The following is a 23,542-nucleotide window of genomic DNA, read 5'->3' on the forward strand; positions in this document are numbered from 1 at the left end:
TTCAGCTCCGATGATGAGCTTTGTTGGCGGCTGTCAACGGTTCACGAGCTACTTATGTGGACGGTGGTGTATGCGAATCCCAAATCGATGCTGAGCAATTCACATCAAAATCACATCCGTTCAAACCAAAAAATAAAACATAAAAAAACCCGAGGGAAAAGAGAGAAACACTGCGACCAACCCTCCCACCCGCCGCGAGGAAGAGGTTGAAGAGCCGAGGTGTCGAGTGGCCAAATTGGCCAAAGTGAAGCTATTCGGGAGTTCGTTCGGTAGCGTTGTGGTATTTTTTTTTATTATTTTATTTGGAGGGTGTTATGCGGCTTTCGACCAAAAAGGGAAATATGGCTTGCTTGTGTGTGGGGTGACTCGTTTTTTTTTCTTGCCTTTCCGTTTTGGTTTGTATTTTGATTTTGGGATTGCAATGGAAGCTCCTCTTCCGCTTCGGGTTGAGTATGTTTGGGTGTGTTCGTATGGCGCACGCGGATTTTCTTATGCGCAGGTGTGGGAAAATGTTCCTCGCTGTAATTGGGCATACCGGTGCCTGCCACCTCTGGCCCGTAATCCGCACCCCATAGGGCCACATCCTCACCATGGGATAGAAGGAAAGAGAGAGAGAGAGAAGTAGTGAGCAAACGGGGGAAAAAAGTAAAACTCCGAATGAAAAGTGGTACGCCAGTGAACTCGCTTAACCTTCGCGGTCTGGTGCGCAGGAGACGCAACACAGGACGCCCTCTACGGCTCGGTGTGGCATTTGGCGGTGCAAACCGGGAAAATGGGGTTTGCCAAACACACGCACACACACACGCACACGTACATTAAACGACAATTGCAGCGAAGAGCGAAACACGGTCAAACGGTGCGAAATGTCAATCACGGGTCGACGCGTCGGCAGTCGAAGTCGAGGCCGACCTTGTTTGGGGATGATTCTTTTTACCCGGGCACTCTCTCATGATTTGTTTCCTCCTCCCGCCCTCCCTTCCACCGTTATGCGCCCGATTCAGCAGCACTTTCATTCTCTTTGCCGTCCGTCTTTCGGCCGCCAGGACGCCGGCACCCCATAATCTTCCCGCTTCAGGTGACAATAATGGCTCATACTTGCTCCGAGGCACACGATGATCAATGTTCCTTTCCAGTGCATCGAGGGGGGTTTTGAAGGGGGTAAGTTTTGTGCGAGGGTGGCACCCATCGGTGGGATGCACATAAGCTCTTAAAGGGTTTTTGCGAATCTCTCAGTCTCAGGCACAAGAATGGAAGTCGAGCGTTGGTTCGATGTTGGAAATATTGGAGGTGGAAAGTGTGGACCGATGCCGGGCTAGGGCGCAAGGGGTGGTGTTATTGTCTGCCAAGATCCACCGACGACCGGGGCGTGAAGACACACGGTCGGAAGAAGCACCCGGGAGTATCGAAAGATCATAAGCCGTTGGGCTTCGACCGAAGGCATGAGAATGCACACATCGTCCTCGAGGCAGCAGAACGCGGTCTGGAGTACGCGAAGCATACGTGAAACGGCGTGGAACAAAACCACGTGTAGCAACATGACACACGCGCGCGCGCGCTCGCCCGCGTGTTGGATGAAGGTGGACTAGTTTGTGTGGGCCGTAAATCGTTGTTGCCGCGGCTTGGAGGAGTTAAAGCAACCGACGTTCGCTGGTTTATTTATTGGGATTTGTGTTGTGGCCCCCCCTTTTTGCGTGACGATGCTCCAGGCAACTTCCCGACCGGGCAGAGGTACGGGTATTGTTATTATTGTATTATTGATATTTCATTAGGTGTATTATTTATTGCTCTGCTCGGAGGCATTTATTTCGTGTGACATTTTGTTGCTTGCGTCGCGCTTGAACATGGTTGTTGCAGTACGCGAAACAATTGAACGCGAACGCGAGTGGCCGAATTCCATCTACGAGGATATTATCATCGATTTCTCTTTGACATCGTAAGTACTAGAACACGTGTTTGAAACATTAACTCGATGGTCGCATTCTTCAGCAAGGTAATCTGGAGCATTTTTCTTGTTTGACCGAATTAAAACGGTAAATTACAAAAAAAAAAATGTTGGAAGCATTGAACATGTAAAAAATAATATTTAATTTCGTTAGGGATAATTGAACTTTCTAAAATATAATCCTAGAGTTAAATGCATTCAGTATTCAACTCAATGGACTAACTCCTCTTCATATACTATTTTTATTTTTTATTGCTTTAAAGATATCGTTTGCATTAAAAAAATAGACAAATTTCTACGACTTTTCATACAAAACTGGAAATCGCTAGCAAAGCAAAAGAATAGTAGCATTTTTTTTTAACTTAGAACAAGTTTGACAGTTATATAATTCGAAATGAGTCCGCCGTGGCCAAAACATTAAACCATCTACTTTTAAAACATCCAGGATTATCACGGACTACGTGACCAAAGATTATTTAAAGTCAGACGGTGGCAAGTGCTAGAAAACCTTGGTACTTTATGTTGCTTTTGAAGCTTGTTACAATATATTTAAAATGTTTTTGGGTCCCTTAACTCCCATAGGACGCCATATCGTGGCTGAAAACTAGCGAGAAGGATTTACACAAAGTCGCTTTTCTTTTTGTCAAGACGCCGGAGCGTATGGAGAAGTGTATAGTGTGCAATGCCTTCTGGAATTAAGCAACTTTATCAGAAAACATCATAAAGAGGACGATTCAGTGGTTTGGACATAGGCCAGTTTACTGGCCCTCGGAATAATTTTTAAAAGTATTAAAAATATGTAACTTTACAATAAAGTTTAGTTCATTCCATTAGCTTGGTTAACTTTTTTCTTATCGACGATGGAAATTTGTCAATTTTTTTTAATGGAAACGTTATTTCAGTTACCTTCCTTGGAGCAATTTTACATTTAGTCGCTGGCTCGTTATGACTTTTGCCATGACTTCAAATGATATGGGAATCAATATAAGGGAAGCTCACTTGTAAGAAACCGTACTGATGTCATTGTTTCACCCCGGGACACAAATGGATACTAAATTAGAAGGTAAATGCACCGATGACAAAACATCCAATTTTCTTGACTAGATGCGCACCAAGACGCTTCTAAAAGGCCAGCGCTTTCTCTCTAGGTCCTTTCCCGTTCCCGTTTTGATGCGTTTTGTTTGTTTCCTTCCTAAAAATTACGGGAAAAGCTTTAGAGTCCGGCAGTGCTTTACCCTCCGAACGGGCGTTTTGTTTTTCTTCTCCCCTTTGTTACTATTGCAACTTCGGCTCTTCCCTGCCTGGTAGGGATGATTTTCTCGTTTAGCATCATCTATTGACTTATTTCCGCGACACTGCCGCCGTATGCGACGATGGAGCCGATGAAGATGATGATGATGATGGTGAGGAATAATGTCCAAAATAAATGTTTAACGAGTGCAAACAATCGCACAGAGTGGGTAATGCCGAAAGCGAACCAATCTCGATGACGTCTGTTTTTTTTCTTCCTTTTCCCCTTGACTTCGTTCCGCTAGAAGTTAATGTTGGCACTGACACGTTCGTCACCTCTGGGCCCGATCGTCACCCGCGTGGCTATTACAGTGTTTGAGTGTTTGCTTTCGGTTGTTTGTCTGTTTGATTTTTGGTTTTGTTTCAAACGGGAATGGTAGAAGACAAACCGCTCGCTAGGACGCGCTCATCCCGCCGATGTTTGACGTGCTGACCGAACGGGGTTGACTCCCTTCCATGCGGCGCACACGATCGAGACGATTCACGGTCGCCCACACGGCACGGTTTCACTTCGCGATGTGAATTCCATCGGTCCGGAATGCGCCCCGGCTGGAGGTTCGTAAAGTAAAACTTTGACTTTATCCGGAGCCTTTGAAAAAAACACACACAAAGAAAAGGCACAAAGAAGCCACGGCGGTTAGATGTTCGGTTTCGAGCGCTTTCGGTCAGGTGAAGAATTTAGCGCAAATATTTAGTTGGCTGTCAATCGACATTTGATCAGATACGGCCACGAACGATACAATATAATGAGATACACAACGACGGCAACCGGAGCCAACCCAAGACTCCCCAAAGATCCCGGATAGCCTTACCGGATAGTGCGCTCGTTGTCCGTTGGCTTCGGCGTTGGAAATATTGTTCTGCCAGATGCATCCTTAGAGTACTCGCTTGGCTCGCGCATTTGCCGAGTCCGGTTTGGACTCCACCGAACGGCGAAGACGTAGCGTTTCCAATCGCTCGCGACTCCACGGTGTGCTTTACATTTTAGCAGTTTTTTGTTTGTTAATTATTCCCTCCGCCATCCGGTGGGGCCGCGGACATCTCAATTTAGTCGATAAAATCGCACCACCGATCCCAGGTGAGGTTCGCTTCCTTCCTCTGTTCGCGGCGAGTTCCGTTAGCTCGCGTCGGTCTAACGCTAGCGCTTCGGCGCACAGAATGGAAAGGAAGCCAGGAACTAGACCAGGGCGCTCGGTTCGCCTTATCTTGTCCGAACGATCTAACCGAAACTGCGGGCCCGCGCGCGCTAAACGTTCGGTTCCGTGCGAAATTCCCTGCTTTCCGGTCGAGTGTTGTGGAGTCGGGATGGAACGGGGTGAGGTCAGGTCCTCCAGCGCCATCGGTTCGGGGCGGGTTGTGGGAAAGGTACAAAATTTATAATGATAACCGCTTGGCACGCGGGATGAATCACGGGTCGCTCGCCAGAACAGGCGCGCAGGCCAATATGTATCGTAAAGGGTGATGTTAAAACGAAATTTAAACTCCTCCGAAAAGAGTCAGCAAAAACGGGGCCGCGCTCGAGATAATGCGAACACAAACTGTGCCTTCCTTCTTTTGCCATCGAAATTATTGTTGCCCATCGGATCGGTTGGTCTAGTGTTTGCTGCCGTTGCTGCTAAGGGTGTCTACTACATCAGATCGTGTAGCGCTTGCTTGCTGTTGCTAAAACTCTCTCTCAATCGGCCGGGTCGAGCCAGTGGGTCATCGGAGATTCGCCCCCTACAACCGCGCGGGAACGTTCCAAACGAAAAAAAAACACGGGCGAAAGTCGATCCATCGCACCGATAAACTGGCAAAGAAGCGAAAAAACATAGCCACATCAATATCCTGGACGCAAAGCAGCACAGAAGAAGCAGCTCGTGGACGGTGGTGTAGGCACCAGGCACGGGGCTTTGTTGGAGTTTATAAATGGTTGAGCCTTGTCTTATTATGTAAATGCTTCTTTATTTGCCAGAAGACGAGACGACCGAGAGAAACAGCATCCCACGGTTGGAAGCGGAAGAGTGGGAGACTCGAGCGAACACGGGACGCGAAGCATCTGCTCGAACTGGACTAGATTAGCTCATTGTCTGCCATTGGCGTCCCGTTTGAGTCATTCGATAGAGCGCCATAGTCCAGCGATAGGGGGACTCCAAGACCGAGAACCCGGCGGAGGGATTTATTCGGTCGTTCGTTTTATTTTTGCACCCAACGGGTTACAACACGAACCCGCTAGGATCCCGAGGTGGAGACATGACACGTCCCGTGATTACCGGAACAGTTAGTAACCCTGGATCCCCCGTCTTTTGGGGTTCTCGATGTCTCATCCGGTCGAAGGTCGCGAAACCGCGCGTCTCGCCGGGAGTTATAGTAAACTCGTGGAACCCAGCTCCCTTCAGCACTCCCTTAGACAACTCTCTAACTGCCGCACCAGCTCTGAACGTTTGACCTTTTAATTTTGGACACAACAACTTCGGGTGATTGAGATCGATCCTGCCTTGTCCTAGCGTCGGTCTAGCCGTTGGCGTGTTAGCGAGCAGATGGGTTGTAGATACTCCCGTTCCGATCTCGTTCCCGGGAGTAGCACGACTCGTTGCGAGGCAAGAAAGCAAGGCCTCTGAACGTGGTAGTGCCACGTTCAACTTTGACCCGCACCCGACGGTGTCTCGTGCGCTTTCTGCCCAACGTTGGGCCTTGTGAAGAAGGTGAATTTATTGCGCACCGTGTGGCCAGCCTAGGATCCTGGGAGGGGCGGTTGCAATCAGGGGATGGTAACAAGAGCTACAAGCCACCTTCTAGCGCCCGATGAAGATCGAAGTCGACAAACCCGAGCCACATGGCACTGTTAGAGAGATCACTAGGAAACGTATATGCACTTTTCTCCCGACTACTCCTGGCGTGAAGTAACGGAAAACGCGCACAATGGGATGTCGGGAAAATGGAAAAGGAAACGATTTGTTCGGATCCTAGGTGAAGGAAGGCGACCGGACGGAGATGCGCTGGAGGGAGTGGGCACCAACAAACACCAAACGGAAGCCGAGTCGACACGGTACGGCATGGTTCTGCGGAGCTGGCCGAACAAGAACAACATTATAGGTATAGAATCTTAATTAATTGAACAATTTAAATAGCCATAGGATTTCGCGCGGTCCGGTACCGGGGCTGCTACCGGGCATTCCAGTGGCTGCATGTTTTTCCTGGTTCTCCCCCTCCCCTCCCCCAACACCCCATCCCACCGGCAGAGGTGCGGAGGATGAAGCGAGAATTTCGAATCGAAACGTCGTTTTAATTGAATTCGAAAAACACGAAACGTCCCGAGTGCGCGATCTTGCTCCCCATTATTCATTTGTCCGCGCGAATCCTTCGCCTTTTTGCTCGGCGTAGTTTTTCGTGGTGATGTTGTGTGGTTGGGGTTTCTTCCCTTCCTCGATTGATTCCCCCCAACACCCTTTTCTTGCAAGGGGATCGGCTAGTTGCTCTTATTACAAGCGGTAGTGGTTGTGTCGTGTCGGTTTGGAGTTGGCTGTTTATCGGAAAGTTCGATTTTTCCTCCACCACCAACACCTCCGCTAAAGGTCTTGGGCGAAGGGGGCCTACCATCTGCCCCGGGTGCAATCTTGTGCCGCACAAAGGACGCTCCTGCACGACGGACCGTGGACCATACGGCTCCACCTTTTCGCGTTCCGTTCGCGTTCGGAACTCAATTAAAATCACGCAATTAATTAAAAGAAACACCAAATAGGCAATCGTGTAACAGAATCTGTTAGCAGTCCTTCGCTCAACCCCCTTTCCCCATCCCCAAGGTGGTAGGTTCCTTGGTCCCATTTTTCCTGGGATACGGTCGCATTTCGGAGTACAGCATTTATCGTGTTTTATTTCTTTCGCTCCGTAAAATGCTTATTTTTCCCGTTCCGGCCAAAGCCCGAGCAGCGAAAACCGCTAACCTTCCAACCTTGTTTTCTCTGTGCACGAAACTCTGTTACCTCGCCAACCTCTCTCGCCCCACGAGGAGGAGTTAATTATTTTATCTCTTTTCTCATTTAACACTTTGGGTGACTTATTGGCGGACGTGATGGCATTTAAAGTGTGACCGCAACCGCACCTTTATGCAAAGCGGGTCTCGCACGAGATTGGCGGGATATGGTTTGATTTTGTTCAAGGAAACCAAATCAGAATAGAAGCTGTACAGCTGCCCAAAGATGCACCCGAAGTATGCTGCTTACATTCCGGAAAAGGGAAAACGAAAACCCGATGTCACCGGTGTGAGGAACTTTTGCAACAATCTAAACGGCACCGAACGGTGATGTCCACCGTCATCTCGATGGCCAGAACATGTGTAAATGCTTATGCACTGCGAGCCACTTCGTCGGCTGTCAAGATTAGTGGCCCTTTCTTTGCCACCGGTTTGACAACCCGTCATGTTGCATGTTTTCTTTCCCTTCGAGCCTCGCGTCTTGGCAAACTCGGGAGGATCTGGTGCCTCCTTGAGGTTTTCATACGGGTTCGTCCGTTGATCTAAGCCTACAGAGGGGCCAATCATAGAGACGAAAGAACCTTTCGTGTTTGGTCAGCGCGGTTTCACGCCCCATACTTGGAGTTCCGAAGCCCGGGTATGGGTCGTTCTGATGATAAATGATGTTGCGAATAATCTGACGAGGAAGTACAAAAGCGTGCACAGCGCAGAACAAAACCTGTCGTGGAGAATATTGTTAAAGCGGGACGGTTGGCGAGAGGAAAAACAAAAACTCACACCGACAGGACCGACGACGACACCGGATCGATCGGTCGATCGAGGGATGAGCAAGGCGGGTCACACGAAACGGGCCAAGCTTCCGCAGCCGTGGAATGAAAAATCGCAAACTGTACTTGGACCTTACGTGACCTGGTCGGGTCGTGGTGGAGAATCGGCCAGTACACACGCACCGGTGGGTTTCTGTTTCGGGGCTGAGATTTGCATTCCACTCGTGCCACCGTTAGAAGATGCAACCGTAAGTGGTAGAAAAGGGAACGGGGCGACATCTGGTGTGCAAAAACATGCCCCCAGGAAAACACCCGCTGGTGTATTGGGTGGCATTTTAATTGTCCTTTCTTTGAGATGTCTCACGCTTTGGCGTGTTGGTCGCGGTAGACTGTTATGATTAGCATACTACATGTTGTTGCATACCGAAGAAATTCTTTCCTATTAGCTAAAACTTTCTACAAGTTAAAGGAAGCTCCACCCTAGTGGTTTGAGCTTTAAGAAATAAAACAAATGTCATAAGCTATGAGACCTAAGAAACACAAAAACACTGGAATTTCACTTTTCCCAAAACAGCTTCCAATGGAAGTTGATCGTCAATCACCTCAAGCAACCAGTAAAGCTTCTTCTTTCGTGTCCCGATAATGGTGACCGGATAACTGCGTACACTTCGAACCTATTCGTTAGGGTCATTATCGTTTTGTTTGATGCTGCTTCGCTTTGATTATCGACTGGAGAATTCCTTTTTCCTTGCCTTCCTACGTATCCCTCTCTTTTGTTTCTCTTGTTGTAAAGGTTTTGTTTACGTCGGTAGTGAAGAATAAGCGCGAAGAAGTTCAGTGGCTCGAACATAGAACTCGCGGGAATAACCTGCTCGTTGGATGTTGTTTTTTTCTCTGCTGTTAATCTTATGCCCTTCTTCTATGAATAAGCTGTCCATGGTGAGGAAGTTACTGAAGGAAAGATGGGGAAAAAGGTTATGAACAGATTTTCAACCCACTCTAGACACGACCGAGGAAGCACTACCAGCGTCTATTTGGTTATGTTCTCCCTTTGACTGTCTTTATCCTTCGTTCACTCTGCCTCTGGCTGTCCCTCTCGTTTGTAATAGATTTGATTATTCCAACGTAATTTACTATTAATTTTCAATTAGCCACTCATAAGCTTGCGCAGCGTGGAAAAGTTCCAATTTTCTCACTTCCTTCTAAGGGTGGCCGAAAAGACCTTCGAAAAAAAAAAAAAAAATTACAATACTATGAGCCGCACAGCAGGAAAAAGCACGCATGTCGCGGTAGAACCTCTGGTACCTGGCGTTGGGCCGTGCCTAACTCGAGTTTCGGCTTGAGTTTCTCTTCATATATCTTCCCCGAATGGACTTTTATGGAAACTGCTGGCCAGGTTAAGGCTGTTCGGTGTGTGTGTTTGGGGAGTTTGGTCCAACCAAACACAAACACACGCATACTGGAACTCTAGTGTGAGCACAATTCAAGTTCATCAATTCTGTACAGTTGATTATGCTTCATTATCAGCTTTGTCTTACGAACCGAACGTGCGGCGAATTCGGACTCGCCATGAAAACCCTTCCATCACTCACACACAATCAGCGCGTGTTTGAGGCATTTCCCGTTGTGAGTGTGTGTGTGTGTGTATGCATGATCAGGCTTAGAGACCCGCGTGAAGCGCACCCTCTCCGGTCACGCAGAAACGGGGTTAAAGATTTCATCACGGTTCATTTAGAACTCATCGATCCGGTTCGGTGTACGATCGAGCGAAGGAATGCCCGCTGGTGTTGGTGGAGGTGGTGGTGGCAAACTATCTAAGGCACAAGAATTCACCCCGACGTTAACCTATGCTGCACCGGGCGAGTTTGCCACCTTCCGCCCCCCCTTCCCCCCACTCCGTTCGGACGTCCCTTTTCTCCGCTTTCATCGATCCGAAGATGAAATGGTGCGCCGATCGGTTCCCGCACTTGACGGGATAATTATGATTCGTTCGCTGTTCGTCCAGTCCGCTGCTGCAGCTCCGAACCCTTTTCCCCGGCGTGCGTCCCCCGCGTGAGGCCAATCAGGCACCATAATCTGCAGTTTGCAATCGAATCTCGCTCGCCCCCTCTCCCTCGCCCAGTGACCTGCCGTTGGGTCGGCCCTTACTGCCGCTTCTCAAGCAGTACTTTATTGTGCGCTGGGTGGCAAGGGGCGGTAAGAAGGAGGACAACATCATGTTCACCAGCCCGCGCGCAACAAGTTACCAATTATTTTTCAATAAAAATTGATGATAAATTTCTAGATCCATCGCTCGGATGCTACGGATAGTTTCATCTTTCGCCATTTTATGCTCGCCGTTTTCACCCGCACGGCGCATAGTTGTCCTCCGAAATCCCCTCCATCACCCTTTCACATAGTTTATGGCTGGCCTCCGTCTCCGACCGCCGGATTGTCGTCGGGGCGCACATTCGCAACATTGCGTTGTCTTCGTTGGGGCAGGTTTCGGTACTTTTTCGCTTCCTGCAGTTCCCGATGTTTCTTTTTAGTAGTTTTTGTCCATGCCGTTTTGCTGCTCGGTTATCCCGGACTGAGCCACCCCACCACCGTCGTCGGTTCCGTGTCCTTCCAACGGGGAAGATTTATTTATGTTTTTTAGCTTCTTTTAACCCCCATCATTCATCATAAGTCTTCGCGGAGCGGGGAGCTTTGAACGGCAAGAAGAAACTCAACGCATTCACCGACCGGCTCGGATGATGTCGTCGCGTTGAAGCATCGCTATAATGAATAAACTTCACGGCCGTGCGACGCAGCATCCAGTGTGACAATGGCGAGTGTCCTCTTTAAAGGGGCCGAGAGAGTCCTAAGCCTGTGGGTCAGCTGGCCATTTACTGAGGTGAGGTTTTTTTTTTGGTTTCTTTTATTCTCCTTTAAAAATCATTGTCACCTGGAGACGCTTTCTCACTTGAGTAACAAGGGAAATATAAGATGAGACGAATAAGAACACTCCTACATTGAATGAAACGGACGAAACATTCATTTTGGCACTCCGTTCCATTTGAAAGTAAATTATGGAAGCACTTGTTGTACTAAAACTGGAGAAACATTGGCGCTATTCAAGTTGGCCACCAATACCAGCGTCTGGTAGTCGTAAAGTGATTCCCATCGGCATCTCGAGTGAAGGTTGAGGCGTAAACCACAACCACTAAAGGTCCATGGAGCGGTGTCAGGGCAAAGCAGGAAAAAGAAACCATTTCCATGCATTTATTAAACAACGAATCGGCCCTTCCGCCGTGTGGGATGCTTTGCATCCGGATTTCTACCAACGCGCCCGCTTCCCTAGAAGCGAACCTAGTAATTAGACCCATCTATCTCGCGGCCAGCTCCCTGCTCCTGGCATTCCGGGTGGTTGCAATTTTGTTGCTTGTGCGGCAACAGAGGAAAAAGAGAAAAAAACAATATACCAAAGGGTGCAAAAGTAACACGTAAACCATTAATGGCGGCGTGAGGCTCGCGATCGGCGCGCGGATGGCGCAGGTGGGTGTCTGCAGACGGTCGAGTACCACCGCTCGGGAAGTTAAATAAAAAACAAAACGGATCCGGGACCGAGAGCAGCTAATAATAAGTAATGATATGTTTATATTTGTACTTCAACGGCAAAACGGACTCCGCGGTCGAGTTGATCGTGTCTTGAGTTTTTCTTTGCTGTCCGGGGAAACACCGGGTGGAGTTAAGCCCGGACCCGTTTAAGCCTTCACCCTTCGGTGGACTTGCTCCTTGAGCTGGGAGCATTTCCTAGCTCCAACGAGGATATCCAAAGGATAGGTTAGTATTAAGAGTTTACTTGTTCTTATTTCCGTCTCTCTTTTGTGTGTGTATGTGCATGTTGTCTTCTTCTTATGAGTACGCTTATGGGAGTCCGTCCCAAGTCCGTGTAGAACAACGATCAATTATTAAACAAAACCCACCCGGTAGAAACTCCGGGTGAGCAAACTCGTCCCCGTTTTGTTTAATCACGCCACCTTCGAAGAGGGTGTTTTCTTCTCGTGCTTTCGTTGGCTCTCGCGTGCATCCTGAAGCTGAAGCAACGGCAACGGTACGAGATCGCGCGGTTAAGATAATTCAATTAATTCTATATTTTCAATATAATTTCTGTCTTTCTAGAGTTTTTCTCCCGCATGGTTCGTAGCCTGGCGGGCAAGGCAACCTTCTTGCGCGTGACACACCGACACACTGTGTGTGCCGGTCTATGTTTCTATTATTTTGCCATATATCGATTGTCACCCACGGACAGTGGGACAGGCAAGTCCGATCGAGTCCGGGTCGGAGGTTCGCGGCTAATAAAAAGGTTCGTCGCTTCTTGCGGTTTGTTCGCACACACTCTCCAGTGCATCGCGGTGCAATCAGTGCCTTTTCAGGGCCCCATGGACGGCAGCGGTTGTGTAGTTCCATTTGTCCACCGGATTGCTAACATGTGGTAAAACATTGCCATGCCGGCCGGGGAAGAGAAAAAGAAAAACCGGGGCGATCGATCGCGTGGCTGGAGGCAGGTGGTACGTGTACACGGAAAACCAAACCACACAGCATCAATACCACGCGGGTAGAATCGCGCACGGAGTCTCGTCTTAATATTAATGAATGCAGCGCGCTCGCTCATATCGCGTCTGTCTTATCTTTAATGTATTTATTATTATGCTACCGAAAGGGACGGGCGGAAAAGGTACTTCCCAAAGGCAGCGGAATGGCCTAGTGTGTTGGGTTTTGTCTACCATCCGCACAGTTCGCAATCGAAAAGGGATCTCGCATGAGCAGCGCTGAAGAAGAAGCCGATGTCACGCAAGGAGAGAAAGGATAATCAAGCGTCGCCCCGGTCCAGCGCGTGCAAACCTCCACCGTACTCCAGCGATCCTTTTGGCGTGAATAATTAAGCGTTCATTTTGCGGCACATTCCGTGGGATTTTCGGATCGTCAGGGCCGATTTTTTCGCGCCCTCGCTCGCCGAAACGCGAAAAACCGAAAGTAATTGGCCCGAGCGCGTGAAAGAAATAAAACGGAAAAATGCAACCTCCGACGAGGGCGAATCATTGCACTGGCAAGTGGGTGGTGAATGGTGGAAGGTGGACGTAGGGGGTAGGTTGTAAATGTGAACATTATGAACATGATTAAACAACCGTTTGAAACAGGAGGTATTTTTCCTCTGTTTGCTTCTTTTTTGCCCTCGCGGAATGATGTTGCTGAACGAGCAACCGGAGTGTTGACGAAGTTCTGGGACGAGGAAACAGACGATCACCACCATCAGCACATGCAAAGGGAAGGAGGAAATAATCGCGATCGCGCACGATGATGCAGTTCGGCGTTTGGCGACACGAATGAGGATCGCACAAAGTGGAAAAGTGCCCGAGACTCCGCCGGCGAAGATCGTTTATTAGTTTCTCGCCTGGCACTTGGGGTCCGTTCTGTCAATTGGCGTGTGGATTGCACTAGTTTTTCCTCCCATTTCCACTCAGCTAAAGTCCGGCTCATTCTCTAGGCATTTCTATGGTGCATTGCTGGAGGACCATTTCTTGAAAGGATCATGGAGCAGTCGCCTATGGCCCAAATAATATTCCCTCAACGTCAAAGTTATTCCACCGTCGATTGCTCTCCTTCTCTCTCTCTCCTCGATTTTGATCCCTTCTTTCGCTGCGACACTCTCGCGGACGCGGCTACCGGAATGTACCGCGCAAGTCAGCATCCTTTTTTGGCCAGTAGTTAGCGGGCGAAAATCAAGATACGTGCCGAATCGCGACTTGCGGCGCAGGAGGCTGACAGATTTATGGATCCGAAAGAAAATTGATATCGTGGCGTGAGAAGCGGTGTGAAAGTTATCGACCCCCGCGCGCTCACCCGGTCAACAGGGGTTTGCCGTCGGCGCGTCGCTAAACTGACACTTTCAAGATTTGATCAGTCCGGGCGGGCAGCGGGTTTTGGTTTGGCAACCGTTTGTGCCGTCCGAAAACCGTTGTCCATCGATCGCGGATGTGGTCCCGATCGATCGATCGAGCCACATTTTCTTCGTTTGACAGCAAAACGGTGCTCGCTGACAACGGCGTCCTCCGTGGCGAAATGGCGTTTTTTCCCTTGCGCTCTGCAGTTTTCCACACACGGAACGCACACGCGATGGTCCCAGGTGGATAGTTCAAATTTCAATTCATTAAATTAATTAATTATGACGTAAAAGGTAACTACCACTGGCCGCGTCCGGGAATGCCGAAGTGTTCGTTGGCGATGCGTTCCGGAGTTTTGCGCACCGCGGTTCGTCGCTTGCGTGCGTGCTTGTTGCAGCCACGTCGGTTCTCCCCGTGGGACGATTTGATGGACAACGCGAGTCACCTCGGCCCACACCCGGTACCTTCCGCCCTCCCTTCGGTGGGGGTCGAGAGACGTGGGCGATTTGGCGATAATTATGAAATGGGAATCTGGATCTGAACCCAAAGCGATCCGGTCCTCCTTCAACCGAATGGGGGAAACGGGCTGCGATAGCGATCACCAACCGGCAACCTCAATTGGTAAACCAGGGGGAGGGGAGGGTTCACTGTGACAACCTGCGGGTTTGCGCTTTTGTGTTGTCAGTTTCCACTGGCGCGATAATCACGTTGAAGCTTGCCGCCACTTGCCTTTCATTTTGGCGATGTTGCCGCTGCTGCTGCTGCTGCGTTTACGCTTCGTCCGTGGCGGGCGGGCCGGAGGGACGGCTAAATTAAGTCGCCCCGGTGACAGCTTGCCGTCAATTAGGGGGAGCACCGTTGGGCACTTAATTGATTGTGGAAGTGCAGTTTTCCATTTCGGCGGCTAAGATCTCACTTGTCGGCGAAGGGTAAAAAGTAATAAATATGCGAGCGGAAACATTTGGGGAGAAAATTGATGCAAGGAAAAACGACACCATCCCATATACTTAACAAGAGTGTTTTCCTACCGCAGTCACTTATTAATGGACTTTTCCCTACGACACGTTCGGTGTACGTTGCTAATTCTCGTGTTGTTTTTCCTCCACGCTGCTTCAGCGCCAGAAGACACAGAAGGAGCGTTCCGTCCGCGAGGAAGGTGCAAAATGGAGCCCAAAATGGAACCCGCTCCAGTTTACTTGCCTGGCGCTAGTAATAGCATAATTGCATCGATTTTCCGGTGCTTTAACCAGCCCTCAGGATGGATTGATGAGAAGCAGATGTTTATGCGCGCGATGGAAATGGAATTGGTGGCCGGCATGCTTCCCTCAACACCGGGGAAAAACTGACGGGGGGAGGCTTTGGTGGAGAGTGTGGGGTGCAATTTTTATCGACAATTCTATTGTTTCGTCGCCGGATAAATTAGCGCAAGCCGACAACATGCAAACAAACGCCTCCCTGTTCCGCGGCGAAGCGCCCTCGGTGTTGAGTTTCCCAGAGCTTATTTATGCTCGTATGCTACCCCGTGCGATGGCTTGGCTAGCATGCCGCCCGTGTGGTGTTTTACTAGCTCCTAGGAGCGATCTGGTCTGCGGTGAGCTTCTTTTTCGCGGGCGCTACGCTCTAGCCACCGTGTACCGAGCCTATTTGTTTCGTGTAAAATATTTACTGCCGCTATTGGATGTAATTTATGTTCGGTACAATTTTCCTATCCAACCTCTCCACCTCCGTTACGAGAGGGATGCAACCTGGGAGGATGATATGTTCGATGTTTTCCGAACATACCTCCCCTTTCTTTTTCCTGTCGCTCCCGTGCGCTGGAATCACGGAATTTTTCCAATCCCTCGAACGATTCCACGGTTGCTGGAGAATAGCGCACAGTTTGGCAACGGTTTTCCGAACCGATCGTTGAGACGAGGTTTCGAAATTTACAACCATGCCGAACGATCGATTTATCGGGTGCCCATGACTTGGGGGGGCGGGGGTAGATAATTTCACAACGAAGACGAGGACATGTTCAGGACACGATCAAAAGACGGTAGAGCGCCATCGCCATCGTCGTGGTCGTCGTGCTACCGGAGGATGTACTATTTGTTTGTAAACTGTGCGAATTTAGATCGACAAAACGTACATATTTGCATTTGCATTGTCGGCAACGGTGAGCGGGTTCCTCTCGTCCGCGGCTATTGTAACTAACGCGGGGGGAATCGGGGGGAAAACACCGTTGTAGAGGGGAAACCCGGTGAGCTACGGTTTAACAAATCGTTGCGCTCGTTGTAATAAAATAGAAGAAAGAGCTAATTAGAGGAGAGGTATTATTTCTACAACTCGTTTCGATGTTTCGGTTCCTTCTGGGAACCCACTCTTTCCCCTATATCCCTGCTTCTACCCGTTCCTCGTGCCACAGAAAAATGCCTCTGAATGCTGGTGAAGTTGGAAAACAATTCCCGGTGCGATCACGACCGAGCCTTTTTGTTTCGACCCATCGACACAAACCTCGTTTTGCTCGAGCAAAACTGACCGTCCGAAGGTTTCGCATTCATCCGCCTCCTTCTTGGCAGGGTGGGTGGACCCTGGCATGCTTCCCGGCGAGGATTCGCGACGTTCATTGGCTAAACCGATGGAAGGGGATCAGCATGACCGCCGCGCGATCGTGTTCCGCGCCTACTTTGTTCTACTTAGGATCGCACGTTGTCGCGATCGTGTTCCCCGATGGCGCATTGGGTAGTTTGTTTCTCTTTTCTAGCTTAGTTTCCATTCAATTCGAATGTTTTCTTTGAATTTTCGGAGAGAACCGTATGGTGCTGCTGGTGCGATGATTGGTTCGCATCGAGCGCTGCACATATTTGCGTCGTCGTGGGCTAGCGAAAAGAAGTGCCATCACTTCTAAGCTCGAAACGGCTCGATACGGAGCCATTTTGTGTGAAACGACCAGTTGAATGTTTACACCCACCAGAAAGTTTGTTTGGAGCATTGTGGAAAGAAGGAGGCACAAATGGGTACTTACTCGCACTCTCCCGGCTGATCACATTTGCCGTGTATTTGGTCACATCCTGGCTTGCAGATCGCTGAAAGTGTCATAATGGTAAAAGAAATAGTGTTAATATTAGGAAACCGGTGCAGCGCAACAATAAAACAAACAATGTCGGACGCTTATACAACTTAAGACAAGAAAACCCCAATCGCCTGCGGGTGAAAGGAAAACCTCAAACGTATCTGGCACGTGAAAAAGCAGCTCAGCCGAATCCAACTGAAAGGAAAATGAATTGGAAAAGAAAAACACAACACAAGGCACAAAACTACTCAACCGCCTGTCAGAGGAGATCGTTTGAGCACGGTTTTGGGAAACGCTAGCATTACAAGACAAGGCATAAAGACGACACGGAGGCTCCCGATCACAAAAGCGATCGGATAAGATAAGTTGTAAAGTGGAGAAATAAAATTCCACCGAAACAAAAAGCCCGAAATCGAACCGAATTTTCACCTCCCCGAAATGTTGCGGTAGCGAAAAGCGTAATGGATTGTGGGCTTTGGTAACTGTTTGTTTGTCTACCTTTCCCCCTCGTGCAAGCCGCCCGGACTCGCCCATTAGTCTAATAGAAGTCGAAACCTAAAGCTGTTTCTTCTGCTACTACTAGAGGCACCTGTGAACGTTCGGTTACTTCGTACCGATCGATTACATAAGATGACCTTTCACATCGAGCGCCGCCGCGTTGCTACCGTGCGGTTTCGAACTCTTCGAACCGGGCGTTTTTCTCACACCATCTTCAGCTGCGTGCCGGTTTCGGTGGCTTCCCACCGGTTGCCTTTGCTAATCGTGCGTCCACTCTGGGGTCCACGCCGGTAAAATGATAACGTCGTGGGGCGCAGGAATGCTGCCGAAAGTGTTTTGTGGTAGCGCGTGGTGGCGAATACGTTTGAGGTCTTACTTTGAGGTCCGAACCGCTGCGAACCAAACCGTGCTTTCGATGGGTTTACCTACCTTTCTCGCAGTTTGCACCCTGCCATCCGGGAAGGCACACTTTATTGCCCTCCTTACCGCAGGTGTAGTGACCGAACTGGTCGTTCCGGGGCCGGCAGAACGTCGTACAGGTCGTGTTGTAGTAGTTGTCTGCACACTGCACCCGTACCCTGTGGAATGGAGCAAACGGAGGAGATATTATGGTCACCTGATGGATCAAGGGTGGATCAGCTCGTTGCGGTTACTTACCGGTACGTTATCCGCGCACTCTTCCCTATGTGGTCTAATGTATGCCAATCGTGCGACGGCAGTACGACGCCGGAATATGATGTCTCATCAATAAGTCGCTCGGAAACTGGAGGAAATGCAAAAGAAAACAGGGAGGTGTGGGTGATTTTCTTGAGCTACACGACACGAACTATCCAGCCGTTCCTAATTAGCGCACAAGCTGTTGTATTTATTTTCCACCAGCGCACAACCTATACCGGCTGGAACTTTTGAAGCCGTTGCTTGTGGAGTGTGACTTTCGCGAGTTGCTTGTAATTTTTGTTTTACTTGCAATCCTTTCGTTACCAAAGTGTGTGGAGTTGCGAAGGTAAGAGGCAAGGAGTATGTGCACGTTCACGATCGTTGCCGTTGAACATAGGATCGCTACAAATTGCGGAGTGGTGAGACGATTTTGGTTTATCGGCAACCACGCTGACCCGAGACTGTTCCCGCAAGACGAGAGCGTTTGCAAGAAGCACAAAAATGAAACAAAAAAAGATGAAAGATTGTTATGCTAATTTACAAGTTAAGGAAGTTTTCAGGGAGAACTCCATGGCGGGCGAAACAACACACTCTCTCACGCGTATGCTGGGAGTATTCTAAGGTAGACTTCCAGTAACGGAGATCACTCTTAAGACTATATCGGACGAGAAACAGGAGCCCTCACAAACCGTACGAGGGTCGCAGGCTGTTTCACACGTCTGCGAAATTTTGCCAAGAGTTATCACCTTCGAGCAATCGGGGCCACTTTTCCACTTCGGTGCAGCAAGAAATCAATTGTTGGAGGCAGTGGCGTTGCATCACCATACAAAAAAGGGGTGCATAAATAGTCAAATTTTGGAAAATAACTGCAACAGCTTGGGAACATGTCGGCGGAGTTTTCGGCTACAGCTTGTCAGGAAAGTTTGCGGGATACTTACTTGAGTAGGACTCGTTGTACATGTCTAAAGCTTGCAGGATAAGCGTGAACGATTTCTGTGCGGAAGAGAGGGAAAAACAGGAGAACGAAACATTAAATGTAACATCGAGTGGCTAAACGGTGGTTATTCTGTTTTTTTATTCTCGGTTAGTGATATTCTGTTACGAATTGCGAGCGCTCACGACTGCAGCCGAGTCATCACGGTCGATCGCCGGAACATTGGTCCCGGGCCGAGAGACACTTGACCGTCGGGGTCGGTAGTGGGATGGGAAATGTTTACGCACTCAATCGGGCATTCTAGACCAAGAGTGCGGAGGAAACATGTACGCGGCGGGGCGGACACACGGTTGTACTACGGTGTGACCAGTCACCCGGACCGGGCTGCCGAAAAGATCGTGAGAATTTCGACATTAACGAGATTGCTACACATAATTCTCACCACCGTTTGGTTGTTTTTTTTGGGAGGTCTCGGGAGGCGGGGGAAAATCTGGCGAAGAAAAACACAGAACAACGGAACGGCTGGAGACAGGGCATGCTTTCGGACAAGATCTGCCGGTCCTGGCGCGACCCGTTTATGCTCCCGTTCTTAACGGACGCTCTGTTATTCTACACTCCAGTTCCTCATTTGGTGATTTCACACTTTTCGACAATTGTTATTGTTACCCGCGCGGGGCAATTTTCTTGTTTCGGGCCCGTTTTCCCTCGCATTCCTCCGGGGGTGTCTATGAATTACAAATCAGGGCCGAACCAAATCGAGGGAATCGAGAATGAAGAGCGCTGGCTGAAGTGCTTCTGGAATTCTTGATCAGCTCAAGTCCGATCCCGACCATGGAGGTCACTGACTCTGACGCTGAAGATGGTGACAGCAGTAGCGCCATCTGTAGTCGAACATTCGAAAGGAGCCTCATGGTGGGTTTGACCTAGACTTTCGGCACATTGGAGTCGAAAGCGGGAGTCAAAAAAGTGAGATCCGTAGCCGGAGATAGTTTGCCAGGATTGGAAGGAATCCAACGACGCCACTTTGGGGGAAAGTGAAGCGGCACGATGAATTAATTTGACATTTGAGAAACATGACACCCTCACCCCCTCGACGAATGGAAATCGGGGTTGTAGACAAATTTCCAACCGATAGATCGAACCGAGTGGCCGAGATTGATCCGTCAAAGCCGTCCCCCATGGAAGGGTGTTAATTTCCGAGCATCGCCTCATAAACGCCCTCGAACGGAGGGGGAGGCGAAAAACAGAACACCGATTTCTAACAAATTGACGAACAAGCGTTCGATCGATAAAAATCTCTCCATTCGTTCGTCGTGTCGTTTAGCCCCGGTCCGGTTGATCATCAATCCCGGCCTTGCGCGGGTCCGGAACGCCAGCATACGTATGCGAGTGGTGGTCATAAACATTCATTCATAACTTTTTGTCCACCCCACCATCACCCCACGCCAAAGCTTTTATTAGAAAACGACCGCCAGACACTCTCGAGACCATGCCACTCGAACCCGGGGAACGACCGGGCGCGAGCATCGGCTGAGATCGCCATTTCCGCTCGTTTAACGCACGCAGTGTTCACACATCATAACTCACGCCACACCATCCAGCTCCTTCTCGGATCCCTCGACTTGGAAGGAAGAAGCAACACCTGGTTTCCAAACGAGACACCTCGCAAAAATGTCAAGAGTGGCTTGGATAGCTGATCTTGAGAGGACTGCGGAAAACAATGCGTTTAAATACTCCATTTGCTCCTCCTGGATTCTCCATACCCCCCATCCGAACCGAACCGTCTCGTGGATATCCCACAAAAGATTGTCTCCGCAATGTCTCATGTCGCGTGATCTCTCACTTAATTCTTTCCGCGCGTTTGCCCGGCAGACTGAAAGTGTAAACACACAGTGACAGAACATCCGATTCGTCGCCAACCCTGCACAGCTCCAAGATCTCTACCCACCTCCCCCCTCATTGCCCCCAATGGTGTCCGGTATACCGCAATTTACATATCTTGTTCCGAAGTGATACTTCATTCATACGAATCTGGTGGCGCGCGCCTTCGATACCACCGGCGGAGTCCGCGATCCCAACGCTCATACACAGAAATATGTCCGGAAAATGTAATTTAATTTGAATATAATATCTGCCCCGCTAAACCTCTACCCCGGCCGCCGGTAAAGGTCGGCCCACGATCGGAGGTAGCGTATTCCCTCGGTGCTGATCGTTTCTTAAAGATGATGACGACGGCGATAGCGAGACGAAGAAGATCGGAATGAGGACGAGGTTGCGGAGTAGCTATGTGTTCCCTCCTTCCCTTTTGTATCGCTTTCCGCATCGTTTACGTTCCCATTCCCTCTTCTTCTCTTTTTTTTTTGCTCCCCTTCCGACCCGATCTGAAGATCTCTCTAGCGTCTAGGGAGTTTTTATTATGATTGAATTAAAACGGTTGATAACAATAACAAAAGTATTTCATTCCGTTCTGTTCTGTTCCCTTTCCCGGGGGCATCCGAAGGGGGCAGTGTTCCATTCTACACATTGGAGACGCACTCGGCCCTTCCCGCCGGCGATGATCACTTGCCCTGTCATCATCATCATCATCATCCTCTTCATAGTCGTCGTGTTTGGTTTCGTTCTGATCGGCTTAGCGGTCGGAGGTAGCGCAGGTCGTTGGGCTGTTTTCACTTATGCTGCGACCACATGACCAACCCAAAGACATCCCGAAAAGCATTCGGAGTGTGTGTCTACGGCGTCCCTGTACAAACATTATGACACTTTCGGTCGGTGCTTTTGGGGTGCGTGTTTAGCTACACTTCGCTGCACGGCGCGGAAGGCAAGACGGGAGGATTAATTTATGCTTCCGCGTGCCTGAAACCACAACAATTCCCGGGGCGCTCGGGAGCGCACACAAAAGGCCGCACAATTAATACACATTGCGCCCCGGAAGCGTAATGGAACCGTCTATTTTTGGGCGCTTAATTTCGGGTGCCGAGCATCCTTCCGGGATCAATTAGACCGAAGCGGAAAGGGTGACTTTAAAGAACGTTCCAGCGCGCATGACGTTAGGTATTCAAATAAACCCATTCGACCCTGGCGTAATCATATGCGACTCTTTATTATGGGAAGCATGTGCAACGCCGGCCTGTAACTGGTGCAGGTGACGGAAGCTACAATTTGTCCACTCATTTGTACCCGAATCCTTGCCGGAGAAAGGAACTCATTACGCCTGAAGTCTAGAAGTGCACCAGTTCACGAATGGTCGTTAGGAAGCGATCCGCTCCTATCTTTCATTATGTGTAGCTCTATCCCCCGTTCTGCCTCACGTTCGTAGGATTTGACGTACGCTAGTGGTTGACTTCCTCAAACGATTGCGCTCTGTCGGCCCTTGGGAGACGGCATCGCAGACCCCGATGACGCACTTCGGAACGTGATACGATCGTGCACCCGTCGTTCCGTGAACCGCTCGGAGAGGGGACGAGGAGTACGTTGTCCTCCGCAATAAAGGGGATCTGCGGGATCCGTTTGACGTTTCGATCGCTAGACGTCCGGCCTCCTATAGACCGTTCCCGATGTCTCCCGCAGTGCGCTGCGCCGGATCGCATTTTGTGCTGTGAAGTTAATTGGAAATCAAATGGCGTCCACCCTTTTCTATTTTGTCTATTTGTGTATGTGTGTGTGAGTGTGTATGTGCCTTTTTATGGTTTGCGTGGACACGGCAGCCTCGATGTCGAGGCGTGTCGTAAACAAAAATCCGCCTCAAAGCTAGCTCACCGTCGCCGGATGATGAGGTTCTGGTTTTCATCATCATCATCATCGTCGTCATCCTAGACTCGGTTGCCTTCGCGATGAAGGAACCAAGAGATCCATCACTCGAGGACTCGCCTCGGACTTCATGGAACCACGGGGGGGCCCGTTTGGAGCCACAAAGAACCCGTTTGTTCCTGCGCCCGCTGTGGGCCGCGATTGGGCATTAGAAAAATCTCTTAATCAGACCGCAGACTGACCCTCCCTGTCCAGACCTTTGCCTACGATCTAGCCGGTAACTAGCAGCGCCGACCCCGACGAAAACGGACCCCCCTTCGGTGTCGTTTATATGGTTTTATTTTCCAACAGTGCTTTAGTTCAGGTTCAATAGCAGCAGAGCGAGCGCGGTGGAAAACAATAAAAGAAGGCGTACAATCACGACCATCCTGCCCCGCGGGCCGCAAACATGTTCAACTATTGTGCGACCATAATTGAAGAAGCGTGGCCGATCTAATCTTCATTGTTTGGTCACCACATCGTCCATTCGCGTTCCGTATTATTAGTCCAGGCGAGAGAAAGACACAAGCCCAAAAAAAAAACCGTCAGCCAGCTGAACATCTTGTACCGGACGCCGTGTTTGAAAAGCGATCCAATTTCGGGGCCCATTTTGTGCGCACGCGTTTATGGGAAATTAATTATCACCCGTCCGTGAGCTGATTGGATCGAGTCGCTAGCGTGTTTTGAGCGAAATGTATCTCAGGGGAATTCCAATATTAGGAGGAGTCGCTGATAAACCTCTTGCTCTTTATGGAACT

The 23,542-nt window shown here is 49.5% G+C and overlaps 1 protein-coding gene across 1 annotated transcript in view; it reads right to left on the bottom strand.

The window, feature by feature from the left end:
• LOC131289781 (protein serrate) overlaps nucleotides 1–23,542 on the bottom strand; it is a 108,663-nt gene that overhangs the window by 37,700 nt on the left and 47,421 nt on the right. The window contains exons 4-7 of the mRNA XM_058319092.1: nucleotides 19,003–19,057; nucleotides 18,065–18,170; nucleotides 17,837–17,985; nucleotides 16,862–16,922 (exon numbers count right to left, since the gene is read on the bottom strand). Coding sequence (XP_058175075.1) covers nucleotides 16,862–16,922; nucleotides 17,837–17,985; nucleotides 18,065–18,170; nucleotides 19,003–19,057 — 371 coding nt within the window. The remainder of the gene's footprint in view (nucleotides 1–16,861; nucleotides 16,923–17,836; nucleotides 17,986–18,064; nucleotides 18,171–19,002; nucleotides 19,058–23,542) is intronic.

This window comes from Anopheles ziemanni, chromosome 3 (genome assembly GCF_943734765.1).
Source record: "Anopheles ziemanni chromosome 3, idAnoZiCoDA_A2_x.2, whole genome shotgun sequence".
NCBI classification, from domain to species: domain Eukaryota; kingdom Metazoa; phylum Arthropoda; class Insecta; order Diptera; family Culicidae; genus Anopheles; species Anopheles ziemanni.